At 37.4% G+C, this 15,306-nt stretch overlaps 1 protein-coding gene across 2 annotated transcripts in view; it reads left to right on the top strand.

The window, feature by feature from the left end:
* The first annotated feature begins 868 nt into the window (after window positions 1-868).
* The window catches only part of CIBAR1 (CBY1 interacting BAR domain containing 1), a 28,001-nt gene continuing 13,563 nt past the window's right edge, over window positions 869-15,306 (top strand). Inside the window, exons 1-6 of one of the 2 annotated variants that reach the window (XM_059166042.1) lie at window positions 869-1,050; window positions 1,577-1,811; window positions 4,108-4,176; window positions 5,246-5,347; window positions 7,618-7,623; window positions 9,498-9,602. In XM_059166042.1, coding sequence (XP_059022025.1) covers window positions 1,025-1,050; window positions 1,577-1,811; window positions 4,108-4,176; window positions 5,246-5,347; window positions 7,618-7,623; window positions 9,498-9,602 — 543 coding nt within the window. In that variant the 5' untranslated portion in view covers window positions 869-1,024. The remainder of the gene's footprint in view (window positions 1,051-1,576; window positions 1,812-4,107; window positions 4,177-5,245; window positions 5,348-7,617; window positions 7,624-9,497; window positions 9,603-15,306) is intronic. The other variant, XM_059166040.1, reaches the window with a different exon arrangement.

Here is a 15,306-nt window from a genome sequence, read left to right as displayed (position 1 = left end):
CAAAATTACATTTCCTCTGCTTCCAAGAGCTCTGTCTAGACTAGAGGAGGCAGTACAAAATCAAGAAAATATACTACCAAGGAGGAGACCCCTAACCCTGTCAGGAAGACAGAAATGTCATGGTTGTCAGGAGAGGGTTCTTGAGAGACAGAAAGTTCGAATGCAGTACTAACAGTATTTTCTTGGAAGAACAGCCCAAGGAAAGGCCAAAAGAGCCCAAAGAACACGGGTGTTCAAAGGCAAAAGAAAGTCTCCAGCTCGTTATATATCTCAGGGGGGTGTGTTGTTCAACCATTTAAGCGGCTGTCACCTCATCGAACTCTAAGGTCCTTCAGAATGAGGGTCTCTTCTCATCTGTTAGTCCAGTGTCTAACGCGATCTTTTCCAGAAAACAGGAACTCAACAGATACCTGCTGAAAAAAAAAGAAAGAAAGAAAGAAAGAAAAGTTAAAGATGAGACGTAAGCATTGCTCCTACCAAAGGCAGCTTTCCAACACATTTTCAGATTCAACACAGGGAAGCGGACACTCCGAGCAGATGTTCTCAGGCTAAATGGCGCAGAAGCAGTAACTGGGCCCCATTGGCGTTTAGTTTTACGTCTCCATCCTAGTTATTGGTTATTGGCTTTTTCCCTCCGTGGCTCACAATCCAGGCTGGAAGGACTGCCCGGAGGCGGTGTCTGGTAAGCGGCTCTCCGCCAGGATCAAAGGCCTGGCAGCAGGCACCGGCCTCCGCGGCGCACCCAGACACACGCGGCGGGAGGGAGCGCGCCAGGCGAACGCGCCGGCGGGTCTCGGGGTGGGCGCCGCGGCCCCCGGCCCTCCCTCGCCGCGCTCCCGCCGACTCCGGCCCTGAGCGCGGGGACGCGCCGCGTTGCCGTAGGAACGCCGGGGCCGGCGCGGCGGCGCGCGGGGCGGGCTCTTAGGCTCCGGGAGGTGGCGGCTCGCGCCCCGGCGCACGTTTGGGCGCCTCCGAGCCCAGGTCGTTGGGCCCAGCCGGGTTCCCCGGCGGTGCGCAAGCCAAGATGTTGAGGCGCAGCTTGGAAAACCGGTAACAGTCCCGGGGCCTCCGCTGGCCAGGGCCCCCCCACACGCGAGGACTCGGGTGGGGGAAGTGGCGCCTCTCTCCGGGGGGCCTCCGCGCCGAATTCGACCCCCGGGCGGGGTCTGGACCGAGACCTTTGCGCTCTGGGGCCTACCTCCCCGGGCCGCAGCGAGCCCCGCAGGCCAAGGGTGGGATGGGCGATCGGGGCGTCACGCTCCCGGGGCCCCGCACTGCCGCGGGCTGTGCAGACGGCTGGGAGGCAGTCGGGCGTCCAGGCCTCGCGGAGCAGCCGGAGCCGCCGCCACCCCGGCGCGGCTGGCCAGAGCCCGGCCTCTTGGTGCGCCTGTACTGTCCGGATATTAAAGCCAGGCCCCGAAGGGAGACCTAGAGGACCAGAGTCCAATCCCCAGAGATGGTCTGTGCCTTCGAAGCTGAAAAATGCCCCGGGAATGTTTGCATATCAAATTAACGGATATGAAGCCGTCTCATCTCGAATGAGAATGATTGGCGTTTTGTGTCCTCTTTTCCCTAGGGACTCTCAAACCAGACAACTGCAAGATGCTGTCACAAATGTGGAGAAGCATTTCGGAGAGCTGTGCCAAATCTTTGCTGCTTATGTAAGGAAAACTGCCAGACTGCGAGACAAAGCAGACCTACTGGTGAATGAAATAAACGTGTATGCCTCTACAGAGACCCCAAATTTAAAGCAGGGCCTGAAAAACTTTGCCGATGAGTTTGCCAAACTTCAGGATTATCGACAAGCAGAGGTATGGAGGTCTCAGCGTCATTGTTAGGAATGAGCCCTGAAGTAGTGGATGAAGGACCGGTGAAGACTTTCACTTGTAATCCACCTAACTGCAGTAGCGAACGCAACCTTGATGACAAACGTACATTTTCATGTAACGTTGTGTGAGTCTATTAAAGGGAAGATTCCTGTGATTTGTGATTTTACCGTTTTCAAACTAAACTTCAGGGTATCCTGAAGTCCTCAATTTCCCCACTTCATTTGCCAGCTTTTGGCCAAGGGGTGGCTATTAACAGGGGGTAGTAAACATAGTACCCATGGGGAAGAAAAGGAGCATGACTTGTGTCTTGTATGCACGTAAGTATATTTTCAGGTATGTCTGGAGATGGTTGAGTGGTAATGTGAGTGGATAAGTAATAAATGGACAAGAGATCTTTGTTGCTTCAGTGCTCTGGAAAGTTGACCAATATGGCATTGACAAAAAGAATATCAGCACTGATGTACTGATTTATATCGCAGATACTAGTGAGACTTTGTGGGGTGCTTTTGTTTTGTTTTGCTATGGAAAGGAGGGAAGAAGGTGGTGTAATTGCTTTCTTCCTAAAACCTCATTTTTTTTAATACCTCAGAAACACCTTCACTTATATTTATTTTAGGTTTCAAGATACAGATTAAATATTAGAAGTTTCCCAGTTAGAAGCTGCATTACTTCCCTTGTGCTCCTCTCATGAGTGCTTTTGGTACCTTTAAAAAGCCGAATACAGAAATTTCAGGCATCAAAAAACTCAAAAAACAAAGTGGAGATAATGATCTTTGAACCTATACTTGCTATTCATACAGAAATTTGAGTAGTAATTACATTTGGAGGTACTTTTTGAGAAAAGCTGAGTTCTTGTCATAAGATATTCTGTAATAAGAAACTCAGTAACACATTCACTGGAGACTTCAAAAAAAATTTATTCTCACTGATAACCCTAAAATCCCATGTCACGACAATAATTTCAGTGCCCCCTTTTAGAAAACCTTTATGCTATTTATCAAATAGCAAAGTGAATTGATTTACATTTGTTCTCCTTTTTTATTTCCCTTGCTTACCAAATGGTGGAGGTGCTAATGAACAATGAGCAAAAAGGTAGGCGACAAAAAGGAGAACAGAAAAAAAGACTTGAATAATCCTTACACTGAATAATCGGTGTGTGGATTATTTGAAATGGTATAGGCTAAACTATCCTGAGTATTCATGGTTTTGATTTTAGGATTCCTAATATTTATAAATGCTCAATGAGAACTTGATTTTTTTCATTTTCCTAATAAGTGAAACAATCATATACATCTTGTTTATAGAAAAAATCAGTATGAAATGAAATGTACTATATAAACATGTATCATCCAAAAAAAAGCCTTCTTCCTGCTGCAAAAATAATACATGTTCATTTTAAACAATTAAATAATGTCATTCTGTATTACTTGTCCTGATGAAGAAAATATTAATGTCCAGGAGTTATTTTTCTTTTGTTATATTTGCCTTTAAAAGACTCATTTCTTCATTGCCTTCCACTAGTGCTGTTAATTAAAGGAAATAATTACTCAAAATGTGATAAAAATTGTAATGTATAAGAAAAACAGTTTAATTGTAAATAAAAAGATCAACCATGCAGTTTGACAGCTCAGCAACACTGAGACCATTTATCTTTTTCTCCAAACTTTGGTCATATACAGTGGCTTCCCAGAAAAGAATTGCAGCTAATACAGTTCTTTTTTGCTTTTGAGGATTGTGTTGCTTAAAATTTTTCCAATATGCTGTATCTTTCAGCTTCAATTTTCTTATCTGGAAAGTTAGACTGTTACATTTCGGGGATAATTTATGTAAAATATCTGACACCATCCTAAATACACTGCAAGTGGTAGTAGCTGTACTAAAATTTGAGATGTCTTGAAACTTACGCAAAAGCTACTATAATGAAGAAAAATAATACAGAGATGATCGTGTGGCAGAGATGAATTTCTTAGAAACCTGAAATTGTTTTCTTTCCATATTCCATACTAGGTACTTTTCTGCTTGCTTTTTTTTTTTAACTTTTCTGCTTTCACTGTTACTCTACATCTTAACAGCTTTTATTGTGTTTGACTTTAGATTCTGAGTTTTATTAATTTCTGGTAATTCTTTTATTTATTAACTGTGATATTTTAAACATTTTAAAACACTCTATGTAGTAATTAATCATGTTCAGGTTAAATAGCCCAGGTTTTATTTCAGAATTTAAATTTTGATATGTCTATGTTTCTTTACAGTTACATTTTATAATAATTTTCAATAGGTTGAAAGACTTGAAGCCAAAGTAGTTGAACCTTTGAAAGCTTATGGAACCATTGTAAAAATGAAACGAGTAAGTAAATTCATTTTTCCTGCTATTATTAACTCTTATGGCAAAGAATGTGAGGTTTCTAATCTGTCCTCTTGATAAAAAGTACAGCGTTGTTACCCAGTTTTATTTTTACACACTCTGTGATGCATCATTTCTTAGAACTTTGAGAATAATGGGGGCACCTGGGTGGCGCAATTGGTTAAGCTTCTACCTTCAGCTCAGGTCATGATCCCAGGGTCTTGGGATCAAGCCCCGTGTCCCCACAGCATCCCTCTAGCTCAAATAAATAAATAAAAAACTTAAAAAACTTTGAGAAAAATGAAATATTTTTAGTGAGCTTACTAAGTAAACCATAGCAACATGAAGCAGTACTTTATTACAGAAACTTTAAACTATTAATATTTATAAACATGAAGAACTTATTTTACTAAATGAATATGTTTATATTTTTCTTTTTAGAGCAGGCAATAAAATGTATACTAAAAGTGAGTGTGACAAAGTTCTGTGGGTTTTTTTTGAGGTATAACTGACATATTAGTTTTAAGTGTACAATATAATGATTCAATAGCTGTGTATATTGTGCAATGACCACCATAAGTCTAGTTAACATCCATCACCATACATTGTTAGAAATTTTATTTTCCTTTGATGAGGACTTCTAAAATGTAATCCTAACAACTTTCAAATATGCAATCCAGTGTTAGTGACTATAGTCACCATATTGTATGATACAACCCCAGATTCTATTTTTTCAACCAACTTGGACATATAATTTACAGGCAATAAAATTCTCCTGTTTTAAGTGTTCATTGAGTGTATACACATACATATGTGTATGTGTATACAACTACCACCACAGTCAAAATTTTATATATGTGGTTAGAGGTTTGCATTGAAATTATCTTGTCTGTGTTATTATTTGAGAGGGTATTAAAGAAACACACATGCACACACTCACACAAAGACACAAACTAATTTTGCAGTAGTAATAATGCCTGGACCAAACAGTGTTCTCCCATTCTTAAAACAGAGTATGTGTATTTTATTTCTTAAATCAGAGATTTTCATTAATCAGAATGCTTATTTTCAGGATGACCTCAAAGCAACATTAACAGCAAGGAATCGAGAAGCTAAACAGTTAACTCAGTTAGAAAGAACACGTCAGCGAAACCCATCTGATCGACATGTCATTGTATCCTTTGACTTTTGATCTTTAAAAATATGCTTTGTAAGGTATGCCGTACAACAGTAAATATGTATGGAAATTAGCATTTCTACTTTTAAATGTGCAGAAAATTTGAATATAACGGTTGAAAAACACATGCATTTACAAATTCTAATTATATAAAAATCAACTAATTTTAAAGAGAATAACACCACGTAATTCAATTCCCTCATACTATTTTCCATAATAGATATTTTAAAAAATAAAACAGTTAAAACCAATGATGTTTGTATAAAAAGTAAGTTCAAAATTCTGGGGTTTTTTTTCACATAGCTGAATATTAATTATAAAATTAACTTAAAGATCTGTTGTGAATCCTAATAAATAGATCAATGCCCTGTCTGCCCCACTTTTGAGAAAAAAGAGTCATTTTGCTGCAGTATAATTCCCTTTACCTTTAAAAACAACAACAACGTGAAACCGCAATTAACAACTGGCAGCCAAAGACCCTTAGGAGATTCTAGAGTAAAATTGAGGTTCATAGCTGGACACAAAAGGATCTAGATAGGACTGTCTACTGTAACAAGGTGTTAAGAATGACTGTTACCTAAGCTAGAATGTACCCTGTTCATGACTAAAGAAAAGAATAGAAAATAGTGCCTGGCTAATTGCCAGCAATTGGGGTAAGTGCAGTTGTATAGAAAGTACTTGTTTATCCGCTGCCTCTCTTTCCCATTCCTTCTTACATCTCCTTCCTACTTACTGGAGGTTTTTACTGTCCAGCTCAGCCAGAAACCACATGAGGAGTGGCTCTGTGGGGGCATTTGAGGTTCCAGAACACCTCTGTTCCTGAGGGGAATCCCTTGAGCAGTGATTTCGGGCTGCATCAATTGCCTGGTCCTTCTTCCTTTGGACTAAAGGTACATATGCCCAACCTTGCAACAAACAAAAATGGGCAGCCATAGGTTTGGGAGTGCCCAATGGAGTTTGGGGCAGGAACATCTCATTGAGGCTTAAGATCTACAACTAGATTATGGAGTCTGGGTTTTAAGCAAGTCAGGCAAACCAGAGAAGGCTGGAAAATTTATGACTGACAACTAGGGACTAAGGGAGAAACCAGGTTGTCACCAGTTTTTAAGAAATCAGAGGTCAAAATGTTATTGTTTTGTTTGGAGGGAAATACATAAAGGCAGGAAAAAGGTCACATCTGGTATCCTGAGCAGGTTGGTAGGATTGAATCAGGGGTACTGGTCTGGAGACTCAACACAGAAATGAATATCCCTAAGACAAAAATGTTTCTGACTCAGATGGTCTGTTGTGAACACTGCCATGGAGGAGTCTTATACTGTAGATGAAACTAGATTTGGGATCATGTGGGGAAAAATAAATACAACAAAGGAACAGATTATTGCTGTAGGAGAACTGCTGTGCTCACTGGGGAAACGAGTGGATTTTGACAACCTAAGACTAGAAAATAAAGGACAGTCTAGATATAAACATACTCAATATAAATATAAAAATGTTTAGTCATTGCATTACAGAATATTTACCAGGATGGACCCTTAAAATTCATGTGACAATTCAAAAGAAGCATGTTAAAGTTCAGTATGTAAAATAACATGGAGTAGCACTGCTAGAAGAAGATGGAGTAAAGAAGAATCTCAGGGCTCTGGCTCAAAAGCCCTTTTGCAGGGGCGCCTGGGTGGCTCAGTGGGTTAAAGCCTCTGCCTTCGGCTCGGGTAGTGATCACAGGGTCCTGGGATCAAGCCCAGCATCGGGCCCTCTGCTCAGCAGGGAGCCTGCTTCCCTTCCTCTCTCTCTGCCTGCTTGTGATCTCTGTCTGTCAAATACATAAATAAAATCTTTAAAAAAAAAAAAAAAAGCCCTTTTGCATTCAGGACTAATTTCATTAAATACACTGACACCTCTACTCATAGAGTTGTAGCATAGTATCATAATCAAAAGCATTTCCTACTCAACTTGATCCATTATAGGATTTTGAAGAATTTTCAGAAAAAAGAAGAAATAGAAACCCATATCCTCTTTGCTAAAAATAGCTGTGTAATTTTGGGTGAGTTGCTATCCCTAAGTAAAAGGATTTGAGACTTTCAGAAATGAGTAGTAGTTGCTGGAGGGTCGTGGAAGATTAAGATGGCCCAACTGTAGCTTCTGCTTCCCCACTCTCCCCTGGTTTAGCTAATTCTACCTACCTGTCTAAATTTTAAAACCTTTTTTTTTTTAAATGTGAAACTTCCGATAAAATGGGGAGGGTAAAGACATAAGTCAAAAGGAAGTAGTCACAAGTAAAGAACTGTATGGGTCCCATGTAATATTAGTAAGAAATTAGTCTGCTAGAATATTCTCATTAGTAAGGTAATGAGTATCAAATAACTTAGAAATTTTTCATGCAGATCTATAAAGGAGCTCTATTTTACTTTAGAATTTGCTGTGATAGTTACATTTTTAAAAACCTCAAGCCCAGTAATAATAGAAGATTATTATTATATTTTTTAAAGGTTTTATTTATTTGAAAGAGAGAGACACAGCAAGAGAGGGAGCACAACTAGGGGGAGTGGGAGAGAGAGAAGGCAGGCTCCCCGCGGAGCAGGAAGCCCGATACAGGACTCGATCCCATGACCCTAGGATCATGACATGAGCAGAAGGCAGATGTTTAATGACTGAGCCACCCAGGCACCCCTAGAAGATTATTTTTGATTACTGGGTATGATTAAAAGTTAAAAGTTTATATGATTTTAAAAAACTTTACACCCTATATGGCAAATGTACACATACAAACGTGTATTAAAATGTTTTTTTACACCTAGTATCTTAAAATCGTTCATTTGAGTTAATCTAAATGTAAGAATAATCACCATGAAGCTATAATTAATGTATAATCTAATTACAAGATTATATAATTCAGTGAGCATATGATTTTATTTTAAAAAATTGTTCTCCTTGAAATGTATTTTTTCCTTTATGAAAAATTTCAGTCACAGGTGGGTAATAAAGTGGTGTGTCAAGAAATGGATCCTTAGAGTAAACCCTTTTACTTATTTCAATTTATATCTTTTCTTGAAAGCAAGGGCTAGATATTAGAATAATATGTCACTACACTTTGATGAGAAATGCATATTTTCCCCATGGATTAATTATTAAATGATGATATTTGATACTTTTGAGTAAATATACTACATAAGTATAGGAAACAAAACTATTAGAATTTAATCAGAAAATTAAGCTATGTTTTTTAAAACCTCTACTGTTTAACAAAATATTTTGGGGCAACAACTGTTTTAAAGTAAGAGATAATTTTTAGGAGAAATACATGGGTAGATTGGAAGTGTTCTGCCCTTTATTATAGCCACTAGCAACATATGGCTATTGAGCTCTTGAAATGCAATTAGGATAAATGTGGACAGAGTTTTTAAATTTTCATTTAATCTTCATGTAAACAGCCACATGTGGCTACTGGCCACCATAATGATTATACAACACAGATCTAGGTAGTATGAGTGCTTGTGGTTACACTATATGAAGCAAAGCATTAGACTTGCCATCTAATTTGTTGCTGGTCTGTATATTTTTTGTACTAAGCACTAACTAAATGGTAATAGTGTAATACTATGAGCTTCTAAGAATATAAAATATACCCTGTGCTGAAATAAATATTTGTAGTGTATATTCTACTATATCTGATTAGGATATTACAAGATTAGAAACATAATGCATTTGGAGAACCAGAAAATTGAAAATAGTTAAGTCACAGGTCCTTTTTTGGAGAGAAGAGATTAAAGGGGAAAGAATGAGAAGAAAGAGAACAAATGATAAATGGCATAGAAAGTGAAATAGGTGAGAACAGTAGAAAATTGTTTTACAGTAAATAATCCAAAGGTGATACAGGAGAAAAAAATCGTTTTGTAGGAAGAAAGAGGAGTTTTATTTTCTTTGGTTTGAAGTCAGGAATCGTGTCACTTAACAGATTTAAAGTTTCTTTATTCTGCACATGCTTATTACATAGATCATCTTATTTTATATGGTGAAATATATTACTGAACAGTTTACAGTTGTTGTGCCAAAAAGCCAGTAGTGCATTGATAACATTTACGAATAGACTCAGTTGAATGGATTCTAACTTGAATTTTTTTATATCTTTGGCTGGGGAATTCTTTTGCAGGCAGAAACTGAATTGCAGAGAGCTACAATGGATGCTACCCGAACAACTCGTCATCTGGAGGAAACTATTGACAATTTTGAAAAGCAGAAAATAAAGGATATAAAGGTAAATAAAGTAACTGTTAAAGTTCAAAACATGTTTTCTAACCTTTTTTTTTGTTTTATTTAAATGTATGAAAAATTTAAACTACTGATTTTTTTAGCCCATAGTCTATATGAAAAAGATACTATAAATAAAAAATAACAAATGTTATTTTCCCATTTCCTCAGATATTCAGCTTATTACCACAAGTATTATTTAATCAAAGGAAACTAACATTTATTATATTTTTGTACATCCAGTGCTGTTACAGGTACTATATATGTATTATCTTTTAATCTTTATAGTAACCTCATAAGAATTAGGTACTATTATCCATATCTTATGTGAAATCTAAGCAGAGATATAATTTACCCAAAGTATCACGGCCAAAAATCTGAACTAAAAACCAATAATGTATTTTAAAAATCTGTGCTTTCCATTGTAACACACTCTCATTAAGTGCTCTCTTGTAACTACACGTAACCAAGTAAATGAACAGGTGAGAGTAGCCAGTCACATAAAGTTGCATCTGCCAAGCTGCATCCACCATGATATGGTATCACAAGAATTGCCTTGTTTTATTGTAAAAAGCCAGTAGATTTGACACCTTTGGGATCATGGACTTCAGAAGGTCTTCAGTGACTTTGTCATAGGTGCCTGGACAGATTGGAGGATTGCTTGTGACCAAATTAAATTAAGTCCTTTAAAGCAAGTCATCTAGGATGTGTTTTGGCTCACTGCAGATTTTCCAGGATCAAGCTTTAAAGAAAAGTATTTTATCATTTTATAACTATTAACAAAGAACACATCCTTCAAAAGTTATGTTCTCATCAATAAAATAAGCATCTGCCACTTAATAATCATCATTCCTTTTTATACTCCGTTAGTCAACATTCATTTGCACTTTTTCTCCCCCCATCATAGTTTCAAACAATTTCAGAACTTTGATATTTCTGATAGCCATGTTCAGAGGTCTCTGGTTTGGTCCTGAAGACGCAAACCCTCTTTCCTAAAGCCTCTCGATTCACTTGGTACTCTGCTGTACACTGCATGAAGAGCATCTCAGAAAGCTGCCCTGCAACAGACTCCCATTTACTGAGGTGGGAGAGTGTGGGCAAGGTAGGATGTTTTACACTTGCTGACATCATATCTTAACCTGAAGGAGAAAGGAAGGAAGGTTATTAAAATAATTAGCTTTAACCTAAACGATGAGAATGGAGACCTGTGAAGTATGCTTGATTCCACTGCCACCCAAGGGCTTTGTTCGTGATGGCAGTCCGATTCCCCTCTCCTACTGCCCCGCATGCCTGCAAGATTGTCTTTCACACGTGGCAGTCTGTGTCTCTGATCTTTGGGCTCACCTCAGGCTCGGACTACCTCTACAGATGTTTTTAATTCCCTGTGCAATCACCAGTTACAAAATGGGCAGAGAGAAAGTGAGTGCAGAATTCCCAACTGCAGTTCTACTACCTGGGATTGGCTGAAGCATGAGGACATAGAGGGACTGCACAGTGGAGGATGCACAAAGAAGAAAAGGGTTTTCAAGCTTTTCTTTTTGCCTACTGTATTATGCCCCTGGCAGGAAGTCTTTTAGTGGTCACCAAAAGTATAAGACTTTTTAATAAATTGAGATAGAATTCATACACCATATGGTTCACCCATTTAAAATGTACAACTCAGTGGTTTTAATGTGTTCCAGTATGTGCAGCCTTTACCACTCAATTTTAGAACACTGTTACCATCTCAAAGTAGGACCTAGTACTTTGCTGCTTCCCACACCCCTACCCTCCCACCACCACCCCCCCCAGCCCTATGCAACTACCACTAATCTGAAGTCTCTATGGATTCAGCTACTCTGACCATTTTATGTGAACGGAATCATAACATGGTTTTTGTAACTGGCTTCTTAGCATAATGCTTTTATTATTAGCTATATATATGTGTGTATGCGTTGTATATATATTAGCTATATATATGCTTTCATATCATAGTATGTATCCTGTGTCATGCATTCCTTTTCATGGCCAAATATTTCATTATATGGCTATTTATAAGACAAGGAAGTCTTTGTTTGGATATATATTTTCATTTTTCTTACTCATGTATCTAATTAAATTGCTGGATTCTATGGTAACCCTATCTTTAATCATTTGAGAAACTTTTTGCACCATGTACATTCCAACAGATGGTATATGAGGGTTCAAATTCTTATGCATCCTCACCTGTTCATCAGTTTCACTACAGCCATCCTAGTGGGTGTGAAATGGTATCTCATTGTGGTTTTGAGCTGCATTTCGCTGCTAATGTTTATTGGCCATTGTATGTCTTCCTTGAAGAAATGTCCATTGAGATCGTTTGCCCATATTTTAATTGGGTTCTTTTTTGAGTGGTAGTTGTTCTTTTTCTATCCTGGATACAAGTCCCTTTTCAGATCTATGACTGGAAATTATTTTCTCCTATTCTTAGGGTTCTTTTCAGTATCTTAATCGTATTCCTTGAAGCAGAAAATTTGTAATTTTGATGAAGACCAATATATGTCTCTTTTGTTGCTAATGTTTTTAGTGTCAAATATAACAGTCCACTGCCAAATCTTGAGATCTCCCTATTTTCTTCTAATAGTTGTATAGTTTTCATGGTTCGGTTAAGCCTTTAATCCATGAGTTAATTTTTATGTATGGTGTGAACTGAAGTTTAAACTTCACCTCTTTGCATGTGACTGTCCAGTTGCCCAAGCACCATTTGCTGAAGAAGCTATTCTTTACCATTGAATAGTCTTGGAACTCTTTTTGAAGACTGGTTGACATGATTTTGTTTCTGGTTTGTCTTCCATTGATCTATATATAGGTCTCTCTTTATGCTAGTACCACACTTATCTTTATTAGCATTGCTTTATATGAATTTTAAAATCAGAATGTATGAGTTTTCCTTTGTTCTTTTTTAAGGTTGTTTTGCTGTTCTGGATCTGTTGTAATTCTGTATGAATTTTACAATCAGCTTGTCAGTTTCTATAAAGAAGTCAGGTGGGATGCTGGTACAGATGGCATCAACTCTGTACATCAGTTTGGGGAGTATTACCATCTTAAAATTTTTCCAATCCATGAACATGGAATATTTTTCCATTTATTTAAATAGTCCTTAATGTATTTTCAACCATGTTTGTAGTTTTCAGAGTGTAAGTTGTGCTTCTTAAACTTTATCTTAAGTATTTTAGAATTCTCGATGCTATTGTAAATGGTGTTTATTTAATTTCATTTCTGGAAATGTTCATTGCAAATGTACCCAGAAAGAATTTATTTTTGCACACTGACCTTATATCCTGCAACCTTCCAGAACTCACTTATGAGCATTGATAAATTTTTAGTGGATTCCTTAGGATTTTCTACATATAAGATGTCATCTGTCACAACCTACACTTTATTTTTTTTTTTTTTAAGATTTTATTTATTTATCTGACAGATCAGAAGTAGGCAGAGAGGCAGGCAGAGAGAGGAGGAAGCAGGCTCGCCGCTGAGCAGAGCCCGATGTGGGGCTCGATCCCAGGACCCCCGGGATCATGACCCGAGCCGAAAGCAGAGGCCCTAACCCACTGAGCCACCCAGGCACCCCACAACCTACACTTTAAATGCAGACTCCCGTGATCTAGCAAACTTCCAGAAATGGTTTCCAGAAGTCAACATTAAACTCTGTTACGGTTCTAAATCTCCATTTTATACATCTTTCCTCCTTAGTATCAAATTGTTTCTTTTCCAAGTCAGGCCTCATTTGAGATCTTTTATGATGAAGAGGGATGCACAAATCCCATACCAGAAGCTTCAAAGACAAGTCAAAAAGAGTTAGATTACTGCCTGCCTTTGTTGTTGTTAATATGTGTCACATTTCTATTTACAAGAAAAATTCTTAGAAAAGTAAAAATCATGAATGCCACTCATAATTTTGAGAGAAACATAGAACATTCTTATTCTTACCTGTAATCAGGCTACTGCTTCAGATGGGAACAGACCTTCTGGCTCCTTCCTTAACCTCTCTGGGGGTAGAAATGAGTGAGTATGTTCAGGGTGGGTTTAATTTATAACTCCATCTGAATTTTGGTAGTGTTAATTGGCAGGGTAGCACAATTTTTAGATACTTTTCATAGGAACCTTGCAAAATATTTGTCTGAGAAAAGTTATGGAACTTACTACACACAATGTGAATGAAAAATCAGTCCCTGGGGTGCCCAAAGTGGCTTCCTCAGTTAAGCAGTTAAAAATCCCCACTCTTGATTTTGGCTCAGGTCATGATCCCAAGGTCATGAGATGGAGCCCCACAGTGGGCTCCATGCTGGGCATACAGCCTCCTTAAAATTCTCTCTCCCTCTCTGCCCCTCCCCCTGCTCATTCCTCCTCCTGTCTTTCAAGGAAAAAAAAAATCACAATCCTTTTGTTTCCCATGTAATTGGAAAATGAATCTCAAGGGAATTTCAGACGTATAGAAACGATCTTGACCAGGGTTCATGCCTGCAACAGAGAGGGACAGAAATGCAGTATGTGGCAAAGTAGCTGACATGAGTGAGAAACATCTAAATTTAATTTTTAAAAGCTTTATTTTTCTTACAACTGAATATAAAGTCACCATAAATTTTTTATAGAAATATTGAGAAAAATGCAACAATCCTACCAGTCAGAAATAATCAGTTAGCATTCTGGTTTATAGCATTCCAACTTTTGTTTTCTATGCATATATACACAAGAGATAATAACCAGTTTTCTTAGATATTGACTATGTCACATATTCTACACATTTTATGTGGATAAACACTGATTCCTCAAACATCCTTTTAAAATTTAATATATATCATGGACATATTTGCTAAGAAACAGATGCATATCATTCTTTTTGGTATCTTCATAGTATTTTGTTATGGATATATTATTGTATCTAACCATTCCTTATTGGTGGATATCTAGGTTACTTTTGCAATTATAAATCTCATTGTATCATTAAACATTGGCCTTTTTTTGATCCAGTTATTCTCTTGAGATAATTATCAGAGTAACACTTCTGACTCAAAGAGCATACATCTTTTAAATTTTGATACTTTCTGTCCACAAAGCTTTAAATTTCTGTCCACAAAATTTTAACTAGCATTTCTATAAAACCTTGAATGAGCAGCTTAGTATACCAATGAAATGTAGCAGTATTTTTAATAATAACTAATCCGACAGGTGAAAGAATCAGTGTCATCTTAATTTATAGTTACTACTATTAAGACAAAATTATTTTCATATAATGACACATTTATTTCTTCTTTAGTAAATTGCCCACACTTGCCCTTAGCTTGTACTAATATTGGTAGTTTTCGTATGAATTTATAAAAAGTCTTTATATTGAGAAAATTAAACTCTTAAAGAGAAGCTATGTTGGAAAAGTATTTTCTCATTTTGTTGTTTATGATGTTTTTTTGCTTTAAAGTTTCATTTTTGTAGCCAGATCTATTGGTCTTCTCCCTTTTGATTTCTGGCTTAGTGTCATGCTTACAAAGGTTGTTTTTATCCTTAAAATTATATAAATGTTTGTGTTTTCTTCAAGTATTTGTGATATCTAATAATTTTTAAATATTTAAGCATTTTATCTGGTAGCTGTGTTTTGCATATGGTTACGAAGTATATATCTAATTTCATTCTTTTCAAGTAGATAAAACTAACTCTTGACATCATTTATTGAATAGCCTCTAATCTGGAGAATCGTT

This window comes from Mustela lutreola, chromosome 3 (genome assembly GCF_030435805.1).
Source record: "Mustela lutreola isolate mMusLut2 chromosome 3, mMusLut2.pri, whole genome shotgun sequence".
NCBI lineage: Eukaryota > Metazoa > Chordata > Mammalia > Carnivora > Mustelidae > Mustela > Mustela lutreola.
Note: the sequence above shows the minus strand (reverse complement) of the source record. Positions and strands in the feature narration are given on the sequence as shown.